The sequence below is a fragment of the Thunnus thynnus genome, chromosome 16 (genome assembly GCF_963924715.1).
Source record: "Thunnus thynnus chromosome 16, fThuThy2.1, whole genome shotgun sequence".
Classification (NCBI taxonomy): Eukaryota; Metazoa; Chordata; class Actinopteri; order Scombriformes; family Scombridae; genus Thunnus; species Thunnus thynnus.
Window position 1 is genome coordinate 1,466,547 of NC_089532.1, and position 16,166 is coordinate 1,482,712.

At 39.8% G+C, this 16,166-nt stretch overlaps 3 protein-coding genes across 3 annotated transcripts; all 3 read left to right on the top strand.

The window, feature by feature from the left end:
- Nucleotides 1–2,261: 2,261 nt before the first annotated feature.
- On the top strand, nt 2,262–4,927 carry LOC137199648 (tripartite motif-containing protein 16-like). Its single transcript, XM_067614083.1, has one exon. The coding sequence runs from the start codon at nt 2,457–2,459 to the stop codon at nt 4,128–4,130; it is 1,674 nt and encodes a 557-aa protein (XP_067470184.1). The 5' UTR covers nt 2,262–2,456; the 3' UTR covers nt 4,131–4,927.
- Nucleotides 4,928–7,110: 2,183 nt separating this feature from the next.
- LOC137199646 (tripartite motif-containing protein 16-like) lies at nt 7,111–9,742 on the top strand. Its single transcript, XM_067614081.1, has one exon. The coding sequence runs from the start codon at nt 7,117–7,119 to the stop codon at nt 8,956–8,958; it is 1,842 nt and encodes a 613-aa protein (XP_067470182.1). The 5' UTR covers nt 7,111–7,116; the 3' UTR covers nt 8,959–9,742.
- Nucleotides 9,743–12,107: 2,365 nt separating this feature from the next.
- On the top strand, nt 12,108–14,487 carry LOC137199647 (tripartite motif-containing protein 16-like). Its single transcript, XM_067614082.1, has one exon. It carries the CDS (start codon nt 12,124–12,126, stop codon nt 13,876–13,878), a length of 1,755 nt encoding a protein of 584 aa, XP_067470183.1. The 5' UTR covers nt 12,108–12,123; the 3' UTR covers nt 13,879–14,487.
- Nucleotides 14,488–16,166: the final 1,679 nt, after the last annotated feature.

Here is a 16,166-nt window from a genome sequence, read left to right on the forward strand (position 1 = left end):
ATACAACAGAATCATTTTAAATGGAGATTTCAACATTCAGATTAATAACACTGCTGACTCCAAGGCTCTGGAATTCTTGAATCTACTTGAAAACTTAGAACTTACTCAACATATAACTGAAGCCACTCATCAGCAGGGCAATATACTTGATCTGGTAGAATCAAAAGGGTTAACCATTGACAATGTTTCCGTGTCTCATATCCCTGTCTCTGATCACTACTGTGTTTCTTATCTGTAATTACAACCACAAAAGAGAAGCAGAACCTAAGACCAGAGCTGGATTCTTAACATATTCATGTGAAATCACACTGGATCCAAACACAGCAAACACACATCTGTTATTATCTGATGGGGACAGAAAAGCAGAACAAACGAGTCAACGACAGTCTTATTCTAGTCACCCAGACAGATTCACTAATTATATGCAGGTCCTAAATGGAGAGAGTCTGACTGGACGTTGTTACTGGGAGGTGGAGTGGAGAGGGAGAAGAGTTGGTGTAGCAGTCACATACAAGAATATCAGCAGAGACGGAGACTTGTATGAATGTGGATTTGGGTTCAATAACAAATCTTGGATGTTTTCTCGTGACACTGACAGTTCTACATTTTGGTTCAACCATATCTCAACTCCCGTCTCAGGTCCTGTTTCCTCCAGAGTAGGAGTGTACCTGGATCACAGAGGAGGTATTCTGTCCTTCTACAGCGTCTCTGAAACCATGACTCTCCTCCACAGAGTCCAGACCACATTCACTCAGCCTCTCTATGCTGGACTTTATCTTTATAATGATGGAACCACAGCTGAGTTGTGTAAACTCAAATAGACAGAAGTCATTTCAGACTTCATGTGTCAGATTCTGTTGTAATTCTTCATGTTTTTGTCTCCATTGTTTCTGAGAGCTCGTTGCTGTGGTGTTTCTGAACTGCACAGAGATCAGCTGTCAATCAAACTGGGATTATCAACACTTTCTTCTTTTCATTTCTTGTTCTGTTGATGTTTTCAGTTTCTTTAAATGTCACTTTTTGCTGTGTGTTTTTATCCATGGAGGCTATCGCTGCTCATGATGACGTCTTTTACCTTCACTGACGCTTCTTGAGTATTGCAAGCCTTATTCTGAAATATATAATTTTATTTGGCTTTTTCTTCATTTTATACTTTTATATTTAGTGTTTTGTACTCTTTATTTTCCTTGTTTTTATAAATTGTCTTCTCTGTCTTTTATCGTCCTCTTTCTCTTTTCTTCCTCCTGAAAAACACTGTGTAACATCTCATTTTAAAGGTGTTATATCAGTAAAGTTTGCTTGTTTTGTTGCTTTGTTTTAATCTTTTACAGCACAGTAACTTATTTTGATTTTATGTTTTTGCCTGCTGTTAATATTTAATGTATTAATTGTTGTTGGTATTTTACTTTAATTTTCACCTTTAGAAAATATTAAATCCTGTATAATTTTATAATATGTTGCTTTTCTTCATTTGATTCCTTTCACTTTCCTTTTGGTTTTGGTTGATGGTAAACAATCCTGTCTGTGTTTAGAGGAATCATCTCTGACAGCCCAACCTTTACTCACACTTGAGGGTTGCATCTTTTAAATAACAAAAAATGAAATTAAAGCCTTTATTATTGATTATTTGACTTTAGTTTTCACTGCGTTCTGGTTTATTTTGCAGTAATTTTAGTTTGTGTTAACAGCTGCTGAAGTTCAAGTTGAACACGGTGTGTTTGAAGCAGCTTTTATTTCTCGTTGATGCTTTAATGTGAATCATTTTCTTCACAATGATCAATAAAGCTTTAATACTGTACTGATAGGATGAAAATAAAACGCTGGAGTGTGATGTCTGTTGATTAATCAAATGTAAAAGACAAAAGTACATCCACTTTCTAGATTCATCAATTCATACTAATCAACAAATGTACTTCATCAGCTGATCTGCTTCATTCATGTCCTTTGGGATGATGTTCAAAGAAGTTTATTAAATATGTGAGAAAATGATGATACAGCCATTAAATGATTTTATCTCATTTTAGTGTAATAACTCCCTGTTTCCAATCAGCTGTTTATAACCAATAAATAGAAATTGATCTGATTTTAAGGAAGATTTAGAGAAATATGGAGGCATCACCAAACCCTGACAAATATTTTACAGCTAAACGTAAACATGTTTTCAGATGGTGAGCAGCTTTTAACTGAGACTTCACTGTAAATGAGGAAACACAGTTTTAATTCACAGTGCTGCTCCTCGTCTTGATAAACTTCCCTGTTCTTTCAACACAACATGCTCCACTCTGTGCTCATACTTCCTGGTTCCCTCCCCTTCAGATCTACAGTTTATAGATGGGTGTAACCAACATGTCAGGCTGCATTCACTGCAGAGACACATGTTGTTCAGATCAGAGCTCAAACTTGTTTAACTTTCTCAGAAAGTGAAACTCAGACAGTCGTTGCCACTGAGAGCTGAAATGGAGCCGAAAGGAGTTCAGCTGGGCCGAGAAACAATCAGTTGTTCGATCTGTCTGGATCTACTGAAGGATCCGGTGACTATTCCCTGTGGACACAGCTACTGCATGAGCTGTATTAAAAGCTTCTGGGATGGAGAGGATCAGAGGAAGATCTACAACTGTCCTCAGTGCAGACAGGCCTTCACACCGAGGCCTGTCCTGGTGAAAAACACCATGTTAGCAGATTTGGTGGAGCAGCTGAAGAAGACTGGACTCCAAGCTGCTCCTGCTGATCACTGCTATGCTGGACCTGAAGATGTGGCCTGTGATTTCTGCACTGGGAGGAAGCTGAAAGCCTTCAAGTCCTGTCTGCAGTGTCTGGCCTCTTACTGTGAGAAACACCTCCAGCCTCACTTTGAGTCAACTACATTTAAAAAACACAAGCTGGTCGACCCCTCGGAGAAGCTCCAGGAGAACATCTGCTCTCGTCATGATGAGGTGATGAAGATGTTCTGCCGTACTGATCAGCAGAGTATCTGTTATCTCTGCTCTGTGGATGAACATAAAGGCCACGACACAGTCTCAGCTGCAGCAGAAAGGACTGAGAGGCAGAGAGAGCTCGAGGTGAGTCGACAACAAATCCAGCAGAGAATCCAGGACAGAGAGAAAGATGTGAAGCTGCTTCAACAGGAGGTGGAGGCCGTCAGTCGCTCTGCTGATAAAGCAGTGGAGGACAGTGAGAAGATCTTCACTGAGCTGATCCGTCTCATCCAGAAAAGAAGCTCTGATGTGAAGCAGCAGATCAGATCCCAGCAGGAAACTGAAGTGAGTCGAGTCAAAGAGCTTCAGGAGAAGCTGGAGCAGGAGATCACTGAGCTGAAGAGGAAAGACGCTGAACTGAAGCAGCTCTCACACACAGAGGATCACACCCAGTTTCTACTCAACTACCCCTCACTGTCACAACTCAGTGCACCTACAGACTCATCCAGCATCGATATCCGTCCTCTGAGATACTTTGAGGATGTGACAGCAGCTGTGTCAGAGCTCAGAGATCAACTACAGGACATCCTGAGGGAGAAATGGACAAACATCTCACTGACAGTGACTGACGTGGACGTTTTACTGCCAGAACCAGAACCCAAGACCAGAGCTGGATTCTTAAGATATTCACATGAAATCACTCTGGATCCAAACACAGCACACATGAATCTGTTATTATCTGATGGGAACAGAAAAGCAGAACGAACGAGTCAACGACAGTCTTATTCTCGTCACCCAGACAGATTCACTGGATGGTATCAGGTCCTGAGTAGAAAGAGTCTGACTGGACGTTGTTACTGGGAGGTGGAGTGGAGAGGGAGAGAAGTTCGTGTAGCAGTCTCATACAAGAATATCAGCAGAGCAGGAATCTCATATGAATGTGCATTTGGATTCAATGAGAAATCTTGGATGTTAATTTGTGACACTGACAGTTATACATTTTTGTTCAACAAAATCTCAACTCCCGTCTCAGGTCCTGGTTCCTCCAGAGTAGGAGTGTACCTGGATCACAGAGCAGGTATTCTGTCCTTCTACAGCGTCTCTGAGACCATGACTCTCCTCCACAGAGTCCAGACCACATTCACTCAGCCTCTCTATGCTGGACTTTATCTTTATAATGATGGAACCACAGCTGAAATGTGTAAACTCAAATAGACAGAAGTCATTTCAGACTTCATGTGTCAGATTCTGTTGTAATTCTTCATGTTTTTGTCTCCATTGTTTCTGAGAGCTCGTTGCTGTGGTGTTTCTGAACTGCACAGAGATCAGCTGTCAATCAAACTGGGATTATCAACACTTTCTTCTTTTCATTTGTTGTTCTGTTAATGTTTTCAGTTTCTTTAAATGTCACTTTTTGCTGTGTGTTTTTATCCATGGAGGCTATCGCTGCTCATGATGACGTCTTTTACCTTCACTGACGCTTCTTCAGATGAAAATATAAACTTCTCTTTGTTCTAAATGTTAGTTTCATGTTTGTATTGATGTATTTGTGTTCTGTTGTTTCTTAAACAGAGAAAACAGCAGAACTTCCTTCATCATAGATATTTTGTTCTCATCACTTTATAAATTCATAGAGAAACGTCCAATCAAACTGTAATTATCATGATAATAATCATTTATTATGTTCTTGTACATTCTGGGTTAAACTAACTGATTGTGTGGATGAAGTGAATCTGAACATGAAATCATTGAACAAGAGTCATTTAACAGACTTTACTGATTGGATGTGTGAACAATCTGAAGCTTTACATAATCAATAAAGATGTTTTTTCAACAGTGAGCAAAGTATTTTCTTCTGTCTTCATCTCAGGATCTCATTCAAAGCTTCTGGAGAAAATGTGAAACTAAAATGAGAGTTTATTTGAGGCAGTTTTCCTCCTGAAACACCACAAAGTCCAGAGTTCATGTTCAGAGCAGACAAACGTTTGTCAGTCAGTCAGTAAATCCAGATTTGATTAAAACTGCTTGTGACTGATTTTCTTCCACAAACTGCTGCTGTGCTGAAGAGTTTTTGTCATTTATATTAATCAGCAACAAAGAAATGCATCTAAAACAGTGGTGATTAGTTTCCTGACAGCTGTGATTGATTTATTGAACCATCACAGGTAACGTTACTCCACCTTTTCTACTGCAAAAGTCATTCAGGAATCATTTGATCAAAACTCTGCACATATGAGACGCTGAGTTCAGTTCAATCGTAATAAACATCAGAAGGAAACAACATGTTGACTCCGGTTTGAAGCCGTGAAGACGCCGTAATAGATGTTTGCTGAAGTTCACAGTGTTACAGTTTTTACTAAAAAACTCATATTTGAACATCAACACTAAATTAAACACATGTGGACTCCATCAAATCCAGTCATAATATGATTAAACTATAAACTGTCCATATAATTATTCACATCTGGTCACAGAAGTCAGAGAAATCACAGCCTGCAGCATCAAATCTCACATTCACAAGTTCTGTTTACAACCTGAAAGCTGATGTGAATAATATTTGCAGACTGGAAACTCTTCTCTCCCATCTTTCCCATGTGACCTGAATGCAGCGTCAGTGTTACAGGATGTGACTTCTGTCAACAAACTGACACAGTGTGATATTACAGATATTAAAATCCGTCTTTACTGATGTTGTTTGAAGCTGCCAAAGGCTCAGTGGAGTTTTTACACGTCTTCCTGCAGTGAACATCACAACAGGTCAACAACTGAAATCTGAAAACTGATGCAGGACACAAGAGGGCGCCTTCATCCTGCTAACCAGGGATGTAGTGGAGGTTAAAGCTCCTCCACTCGGTCTGTCTGCAGTTTTAGTCAAAAACATGTTTTTAAACCAATTAAAACACACCATGATAATAAGAATGCATCCTGTCATTCATCATGGTAAATGGTGTCAAAGTGCTTTAAGTCATTAATTAGTTATTTACTTAGTTAGTGAGATTGTGGAAACGTCTTTGGCTTCACCACATAGTGTTAAAAACAACACAGGACAGCTGATGAGGACAAACAGCATCAACATGATTTAAAAAAAAAAAAAACAGTAAAAATGAAATAAAACGGTAGACGGTTTGATGTTTGTCAAATTGGTTTCCAACCTTTTTGGCTTTTGACGTCTTACAAAAAGCAGTGTGTAGTCGGGGTCACATTTCACATGTCTATGAGTTGTTAACAGCTCCACCAAATAGTGATTTTTCCCTCTAAACTTCTCACATGCTTTCATTTCAATAAATGTTCAAATGATCCAATATTTCAGCAAAAATCAAAGATTAGAGAAAAAGTCCAAAAACTGAAAACAGATTTGTGTATCAGAACTTTGTTTTTTCTTCTTTCCTCTCCCATTAATCATCTCACCACCCCTCAGATTTATCTGCTGACCCTTTGGAGGGGCCCCACCCCTAGGTTGGGAACCACTGGACTAAACTAGCTAACTGTATATAAAGTAGTGTAAACTAGCTCCACCTCCAGCAGCTACAACAGTAACATGCTGCTCTAACACTGATGCTTCACTATTAATAATCTAATGATGTCATATATAATAATATATCAGTCAGAGGGACCAAACCACTACTTTTACTGCAATACTTTAACTACATCAAGCTCATAATACTTATGTACTTTTACTGCAATACTTTAACTACATCAAGCTCATAATACTCATGTACTTTTACTGCAATACTTTAACTACATCAAGCTCATAATACCTATGTACGTTTACTGCAATACTTTAACTACATCAAGCTCATAATACTTATGTACTTTTACTGTAAGAGGATTTTTCATGCAGGACTTTTACTTGTAATGGAGTATTTTTACTTTGCTGTATTGGTACTTTTACTGCAGTAAAGGATCTGAATATTTCTTCCACTCCTGCTGCTGACAGTTTCTACAGAGGATCATGTGACTGTCAAAGGTCGACATTCATCAGCAGAGTGTTGCTGGATAAGATGAACTCTCTGGTTTTATCTGCCTTTACTTCAAACACAGTGAAAATGCTCCAGAGAAGTTTATTAATTATGTGAGAAAATGATGATACAGCCATTAAATGATTTTATCACACTTTAGTGTAATAACTCCCTGTTTCCAATCAGCTGTTTTTAACCACTAAATAGAAATTGATCTGATTTTAAGGAAGAGTTAGAGAAATATGGAGGCATCACCAAACCCTGAGAAGCCATTAACATCATACTTCCTGGTTCCCTCCCCTTCAGATCTACAGTTTATAGATGGGCGTAACCAACATGTGATGAGCTGTAAAACATGTTCAACTTATCAGGAAGTGAAACTCAGACAGTCGTTGCCACTGAGAGCTGAAATGGCGCAGAAAGGAGTTCAGCTGGACCGAGAAACAATCAGCTGTTCGATCTGTCTGGATCTACTGAAGGATCCGGTGACTATTCCCTGTGGACACAGCTACTGCATGAGCTGTATTAAAAGCTTCTGGGAAGGAGAGGATCAGAGGAAGATCTACAGCTGCCCTCAGTGTAGACAGACCTTCACACCAAGGCCTGTCCTGGTGAAAAACACCATGTTAGCAGATTTAGTGGAACAGCTGAAGAAGACTGGACTCCAAGCTGCTCCTGCTGATCACTGCTATGCTGGACCTGAAGATGTGGCCTGTGATGTCTGCACTGGGAGGAAGCTGAAAGCCCTCAAGTCCTGTCTGCAGTGTCTGGCCTCTTACTGTGAGAATCACCTTCAGCCTCACTTTGAGTCAACTACATTTAAAAAACACAAGCTGGTCGACCCCTCGGAGAAGCTCCAGGAGAACATCTGCTCTCGTCATGATGAGGTGATGAAGATGTTCTGCCGTACTGATCAGCAGAGTATCTGTTATCTCTGCTCTGTGGATGAACATAAAGGCCACGACACAGTCTCAGCTGCAGCAGAAAGGACTGAGAGGCAGAGAGAGCTCGAGGTGAGTCAACAAAACATCCAGCAGAGAATCCAGGACAGAGAGAAAGATGTGAAGCTGCTTCAACAGGAGGTGGAGGCCGTCAGTCGCTCTGCTGATAAAGCAGTGGAGGACAGTGAGAAGATCTTCACTGAGCTGATCCGTCTCATCCAGAAAAGAAGCTCTGATGTGAAGCAGCAGATCAGATCCCAGCAGGAAACTGAAGTGAGTCGAGTCAAAGAGCTTCAGGAGAAGCTGGAGCAGGAGATCACTGAGCTGAAGAGGAAGGACGCTGAACTGAAGCAGCTCTCACACACAGAGGATCACAACCAGTTTCTACTCAACTACCCCTCACTGTCACAACTCAGTGCATCTACAGACTCATCCAGCATCAATATCCGTCCTCTGAGATACTTTGAGGATGTGACAGCAGCTGTGTCAGAGCTCAGAGATCAACTACAGGACATTCTGATGGAGAAAAGGACAAACATCTCACTGACAGGGACTGAAGTGGACGTTTTACTGCCAGAACCAGAACCCAAGACCAGAACTGGATTCTTAAGATATTCACGTGAAATCACTCTGGATCCAAACACAGCACACATGAATCTGTTATTATCTGATGGGAACAGAAAAGCAGAACGAACGAGTCAACAACAGTCTTATTCTCGTCACCCAGACAGATTCACTGGATGGTATCAGGTCCTGAGTAGAGAGAGTCTGACTGGACGTTGTTACTGGGAGGTGGAGTGGAGAGGGGAAGGAGTTTATGTAGCAGTCGCATACAAGAATATCAGCAGAGCAGGAACCTCGTATGAATGTGGATTTGGATTCAATGACAAATCTTGGATGTTAATTTGTGGCACTAACAGTTATACATTTTTGTTCAACAAAATCTCAACTCCCGTCTCAGGTCCTGTTTCCTCCAGAGTAGGAGTGTACCTGGATCACAGAGCAGGTATTCTGTCCTTCTACAGCGTCTCTGAAACCATGACTCTCCTCCACAGAGTCCAGACCACATTCACTCAGCCTCTCTATGCTGGACTTTATCTTTATGATGATGGAACCACAGCTGAGTTGTGTAAACTCAAATAGACAGAAGTCATTTCAGACTTCATGTGTCAGATTCTGTTGTAATTCTTCATGTTTTTGTCTCCATTGTTTCTGAGAGCTCGTTGCTGTGGTGTTTCTGAACTGCAGAGATCAGCTGTCAATCAAACTGGGATTATCAACACTTTCTTCTTTTCATTTCTTGTTCTGTTGATGTTTTCAGTTTCTTTAAATGTCACTTTTTGCTGTGTGTTTTTATCCATGGAGGCTATCGCTGCTCATGATGACGTCTTTTACCTTCACTGACGCTTCTTCAGATGAAAATATAAACTTCTCTTTGTTCTAAATGTTAGTTTCATGTTTGTATTGATGTATTTGTGTTCTGTTGTTTCTTAAACAGAGAAAACAGCAGAACTTCCTTCATCATAGATATTTTGTTCTCATCACTTTGTAAATTCATAGAGAAATGTCCAATCAAACTGTAATTATCATGATAATAATCATTTATTATGTTCTTGTACATTCTGGGTTAAACTAACTGATTGTGTGGATGAAGTGAATCTGAACATGAAATCATTGAACAAGAGTCATTTAACAGACTTTACTGATTGGATGTGTGAACAATCTGAAGCTTTACATAATCAAGAAAGATGTTTTTTCCAACAGTGAGCAAAGTATTTTCTTCTGTCTTCATCTCAGGATCTCATTCAAAGCTTCTGGAGAAAATGTGAAACTAAAATGAGAGTTTATTTGAGGCAGTTTTCCTCCTGAAACACCACAAAGTCCAGAGTTCATGTTCAGAGCAGACAAACGTTTGTCAGTCAGTCAGTAAATCCAGACTTGATTAAAACTTCTTGTGACTGATTTTCTTCCACAAACTGCTGCTGTGCTGAAGAGTTTTTGTCATTTATATTAATCAGCAACAAAGAAATGCATCTAAAACAGTGGTGATTAGTTTCCTGACAGCTGTGATTGATTTATTGAACCATCACAGGTAACGTTACTCCACCTTTTCTACTGCAGAAGTCATTCACGAATCATTTGATCAAAACTCTGCACATATGAGACGCTGAGTTCAGTTCAATCGTAATAAACATCAGAAGGAAACAACATGTTGACTCCAGTTTGAAGCTGTGAAGACGCCGTAATAGATGTTTGCTGAAGTTTTCTCAGTCGTCACTCAAACACTGAGTGTTACAGTTTTTACTAAAAAACTTATATTTGAACATCAACACTAAATTAAACACATGTGGACTCCATCAAATCCAGTCATAATATGATTAAACTATAAACTGAACATATAATTATTCACATCTGGTCACAGAAGTCAGAGAAATCACAGCCTGCAGCATCAAATCTCACTTTCACAAGTTTTGTTTACAACCTGAAAGCTGATGTGAATAATATTTGCAGACTGGAAACTCTTCTCTCCCATCTTTCCCATGTGACTGGAATGCAGCGTCAGTGTTACAGGAAGTGACTTCTGTCAACAAACTGACACAGTGTGATATTACAGATATTAAAATCTGTCTTTACTGATGTTGTTTGAAGCTGTTAAAGGCTCAGTGGAGTTTTTACACGTCTTCCTGCAGTGAACATCACAGCAGGTCAACAACTGAAATCTGAAAACTGATGCAGGACACAAGAGGGCGCCTTCATCCTGCTAACCAGGGATGTAGTGGAGGTTAAAGCTCCTCCACTCGGTCTGTCTGCAGTTTTAGACAAAAACATGTTTTTAAACCAATTAAAACACACCATGATAATAAGAATGCATCCTGTCATTCATCATGGTAAATGGTGTCAAAGTGCTTTAAGTCATTAATTAGTTATTTAGTTAGTTAGTGAGATTGTGGAAACGTCTTTGGCTTCACCACATAGTGTTAAAAACAAGCTGATGAGGATAAACAGCATCAACAAACAACATGATTTAAAAATAAATAAATAAATACAGTAAAAATGAAATAAAACGGTAGACGGTTCGATGTTTGTCAAATTGGTTTCCAACCTTTTTGGCTTTTGACGTCTTACAAAAAGCAGTGTGTAGTCGGGGTCACATTTCACATGTCTATGAGTTGTTAACAGCTCCACCAAATAGTGATTTTTCCCTCTAAACTTCTCACATGCTTTCATTTCAATAAATGTTCAAATGATCCAATATTTCAGCAAAAATCAAAGATTAGAGAAAAAGTCCAAAAACTGAAAACAGATTTGTGTATCAGAACTTTGTTTTTTCTTCTTTCCTCTCCCATTAATCATCTCACCACCCCTCAGATTTATCTGCTGACCCTTTGGAGGGGCCCGACCCCTAGGTTGGGAACCACTGGACTAAACTAGCTAACTGTATATAAAGTAGTGTAAACTAGCTCCACCTCCAGCAGCTACAACAGTAACATGCTGCTCTAACACTGATGCTTCACTATTAATAATCTAATGATGTCATATATAATAATATATCAGTCAGAGGGACCAAACCACTACTTTTACTGCAATACTTTAACTACATCAAGCTCATAATACTTATGTACTTTTACTGCAATACTTTAACTACATCAAGCTCATAATACTCATGTACTTTTACTGCAATACTTTAACTACATCAAGCTCATAATACCTATGTACGTTTACTGCAATACTTTAACTACATCAAGCTCATAATACTTATGTACTTTTACTGTAAGAGGATTTTTCATGCAGGACTTTTACTTGTAATGGAGTATTTTTACTTTGCTGTATTGGTACTTTTACTGCAGTAAAGGATCTGAATATTTCTTCCACTCCTGCTGCTGACAGTTTCTACAGAGGATCATGTGATTGTCAAAGGTCGACATTCATCAGCAGAGTGTTGCTGGATAAGATGAACTCTCTGGTTTTACCTGCTTTTATTTCAAACACAGCACTGCTGCAGAGAAACAACATGATAAAAACATGTGAAATCTGTTGCAGTGTGGAAGCATCACCAAACCCTGACACACCAACAAGTATTTTACAGCTAAATGTAAAAATGTTTTCATGGTGAGCAGGTTTCAACTGAGACCTCACTGTAAATCAGTTTTAATTCACAGTGCTGCTCCTCGTCCTGATAAACTTCCCTGCTCTTTCAACACAACAAGCTCCACTCTGTGCTCATACTTCCTGGTTCCCTCCCCTTCAGATCTACAGTTTGAGGATGGGTCTAACCAACATGTCAGGCTGCATTCACTGCAGAGACACATGTTGTTCAGATCAGAGCTCAAACTTCTTTCACTTTCTAAGAAAGTGAAACTCAGACAGTCGTTGCTACTGAGAGCTGAAATGGCGCAGAAAGGACTTCAACTGGGCCGAGAAACAATCAGCTGTTCGATCTGTCTGGATCTACTGAAGGATCCGGTGACTATTCCCTGTGGACACAGCTACTGCATGAGCTGTATTAAAAGCTTCTGGGATGGAGAGGATCAGAGGAAGATCTACAGCTGCCCTCAGTGCAGACAGGTCTTCGCACCGAGGCCTGTCCTGGTGAAAAACACCATGTTAGCACATTTAGTGGAGCAGCTGAGGAAGACTGGACTCCAAGCTGCTCCTGCTGATCACTGCTATGCTGGACCTGAAGATGTGGCCTGTGATGTCTGCACTGGGAGGAAGCTGAAAGCCCTCAAGTCCTGCTTGACTTGTTCGGCCTCTTACTGTAAGAATCACCTCCAGCCTCATTATGATGCAGCTCCGTTAAAGAAACACAAGCTGGTCGACCCCTTGGAGAAGCTCCAGAAGAACATCTGCTCTCGTCATGATGAGGTGATGAAGATGTTCTGCCGTACTGATCAGCAGAGTATCTGTTATCTCTGCTCTGTGGATGAACATAAAGGCCACGACACAGTCTCAGCTGCAGCAGAAAGGACTGAGAGGCAGAGAGAGCTCGAGGTGAGTCGACAAAACATCCAGCAGAGAATCCAGGACAGAGAGAAAGATGTGAAGCTGCTTCAACAGGAGGTGGAGGCCGTCAGTCGCTCCGCTGATAAAGCAGTGGAGGACAGTGAGAAGATCTTCACTGAGCTGATCCGTCTCATCCAGAAAAGAAGCTCTGATGTGAAGCAGCAGATCAGATCCCAGCAGGAAACTGAAGTGAGTCGAGTCAAAGAGCTTCAGGAGAAGCTGGAGCAGGAGATCACTGAGCTGAAGAGGAAGGACGCTGAACTGAAGCAGCTCTCACACACAGAGGATCACAACCAGTTTCTACTCAACTACCCCTCACTGTCACAACTCAGTGCATCTACAGACTCATCCAGCATCAATATCCGTCCTCTGAGATACTTTGAGGATGTGACAGCAGCTGTGTCAGAGCTCAGAGATCAACTACAGGACATCCTGATGGAGAAATGGACAAACATCTCACTGACAGGGACTGAAGTGGACGTTTTACTGCCAGAACCAGAACCCAAGACCAGAGCTGGATTCTTAAGATATTCACGTGAAATCACTCTGGATCCAAACACAGCACACATGAATCTGTTATTATCTGATGGGAGCAGAAAAGCAGAACTAACGAGTCAACAACAGTCTTATTCTCGTCACTCAGGCAGATTCACTGGATGGTGTCAGGTCCTGAGTAGAGAGAGTCTGACTGGACGTTGTTACTGGGAGGTGGAATGGAGAGGGAAAGGAGTTTATGTAGCAGTCGCATACAAGAATATCAGCAGAGCAGGAAGCTCGTATGAATGTGGATTTGGATTCAATGAGAAATCTTGGATGTTAATTTGTGGCACTAACAGTTATACATTTTTGTTCAACAAAATCTCAACTCCCGTCTCAGGTCCTGGTTCCTCCAGAGTAGGAGTGTACCTGGATCACAGAGCAGGTATTCTGTCCTTCTACAGAGTCTCTGAAACCATGACTCTCCTCCACAGAGTCCAGACCACATTCACTCAGCCTCTCTATGCTGGACTTTATCTTTATGATGATGGAACCACAGCTGAGTTGTGTGAACTGAAATAGACAGAAGTCATTTCAGACTTCATGTGTCAGATTCTGTTGTAATTCTTCATGTTTTTGTCTCCATTGTTTCTGAGAGCTCGTTGCTGTGGTGTTTCTGAACTGCAGAGATCAGCTGTCAATCAAACTGGGATTATCAACACTTTCTTCTTTTCATTTGTTGTTCTGTTAATGTTTTCAGTTTCTTTAAATGTCACTTTTTGCTGTGTGTTTTTATCCATGGAGGCTATCGCTGCTCATGATGACGTCTTTTACCTTCACTGACGTTTCTTCAGATGAAAATATAAACTTCTCTTTGTTCTAAATGTTAGTTTCATGTTTGTATTGATGTATTTGTGTGCTGTTGTTTCTTAAACAGAGAAAACAGCAGAACTTCCTTCATCATAGATATTTTGTTCTCATCACTTTGTAAATTCATAGAGAAATGTCCAATCAAACTGTAATTATCATGATAATAATCATTTATTATGTTCTTGTACATTCTGGGTTAAACTAACTGATTGTGTGGATGAAGTGAATCTGAACATGAAATCATTGAACAAGAGTCATTTAACAGACTTTACTGATTGGATGTGTGAACAATCTGAAGCTTTACATAATCAAGAAAGATGTTTTTTCCAACAGTGAGCAAAGTATTTTCTTCTGTCTTCATCTCAGGATCTCATTCAAAGCTTCTGGAGAAAATGTGAAACTAAAATGAGAGTTTATTTGAGGCAGTTTTCCTCCTGAAACACCACAAAGTCCAGAGTTCATGTTCAGAGCAGACAAACGTTTGTTAGTCAGTCAGTAAATCCAGACTTGATTAAAACTTCTTGTGACTGATTTTCTTCCACAAACTGTTGCTGTGCTGAAGAGTTTTTGTCATTTATATTAATCAGCAACAAAGAAATGCATCTAAAACAGTGGTGATTAGTTTCCTGACAGCTGTGATTGATTTATTGAACCATCACAGGTAACGTTACTCCACCTTTTCTACTGCAGAAGTCATTCAGGAATCATTTGATCAAAACTCTGCACATATGAGACGTTGAGTTCAGTTCAATCGTAATAAACATCAGAAGGAAATAACATGTTGACTCCAGTTTGAAGCCGTGAAGACGCCGTAATAGATGTTTGCTGAAGTTTTCTCAGTCGTCACTCAAACACTGAGTGTTACAGTTTTTACTAAAAAACTCATATTTGAACATCAACACTAAATTAAACACATGTGGACTCCATCAAATCCAGTCATAATATGATTAAACTATAAACTGAACATATAATTATTCACATCTGGTCACAGAAGTCAGAGAAATCACAGCCTGCAGCATCAAATCTCACTTTCACAAGTTCTGTTTACAACCTGAAAGCTGATGTGAATAATATTTGCAGACTGGAAACTCTTCTCTCCCATCTTTCCCATGTGACTGGAATGCAGCGTCAGTGTTACAGGAAGTGACTTCTGTCAACAAACTGACACAGTGTGATATTACAGATATTAAAATCCGTCTTTACTGATGTTGTTTGAAGCTGTTAAAGGCTCAGTGGAGTTTTTACACGTCTTCCTGCAGTGAACATCACAGCAGGTCAACAACTGAAATCTGAAAACTGATGCAGGACACAAGAGGGCGCCTTCATCCTGCTAACCAGGGATGTAGTGGAGGTTAAAGCTCCTCCACTCGGTCTGTCTGCAGTTTTAGTCAAAAACATGTTTTTAAACCAATTAAAACACAACATGATAATAAGAATGCATCCTGTCATTCATCGTGGTAAATGGTGTCAAAGTGCTTTAAGTCATTAATTAGTTATTTAGTTAGTTAGTGAGATTGTGGAAACGTCTTTGGCTTCACCACATAGTGTTAAAAACAACACAGGACAGCTGATGAGGACAAACAGCATCGACATGATTTAAAAATAAATAAATAAATAAATACAGTAAAAATGAAATAAAACGGTAGACGGTTTGATGTTTGTCAAATTGGTCACTTTTTGCTGTGTGTTTTTATCCATGGAGGCTATCACTGCTCATGATGACGTCTTTTACCTTCACTGACGCTTCTTCAGATGAAAATATAAACTTCTCTTTGTTCTAAATGTTAGTTTCATGTTTGTATTGATGTATTTGTGTTCTGTTGTTTCTTAAAGAGAGAAAACAGTAGAACTTCCTTCATCATAGATATTTTGATCTCATCACTTTGTAAATTCATAGAGAAACATCCAATCAAACTGTAATTATCATGATAATAATCATTTATTATGTTCTTGTACATTCTGGGTTAAACTAACTGATTGTGTGGATGAAGTGAATCTGA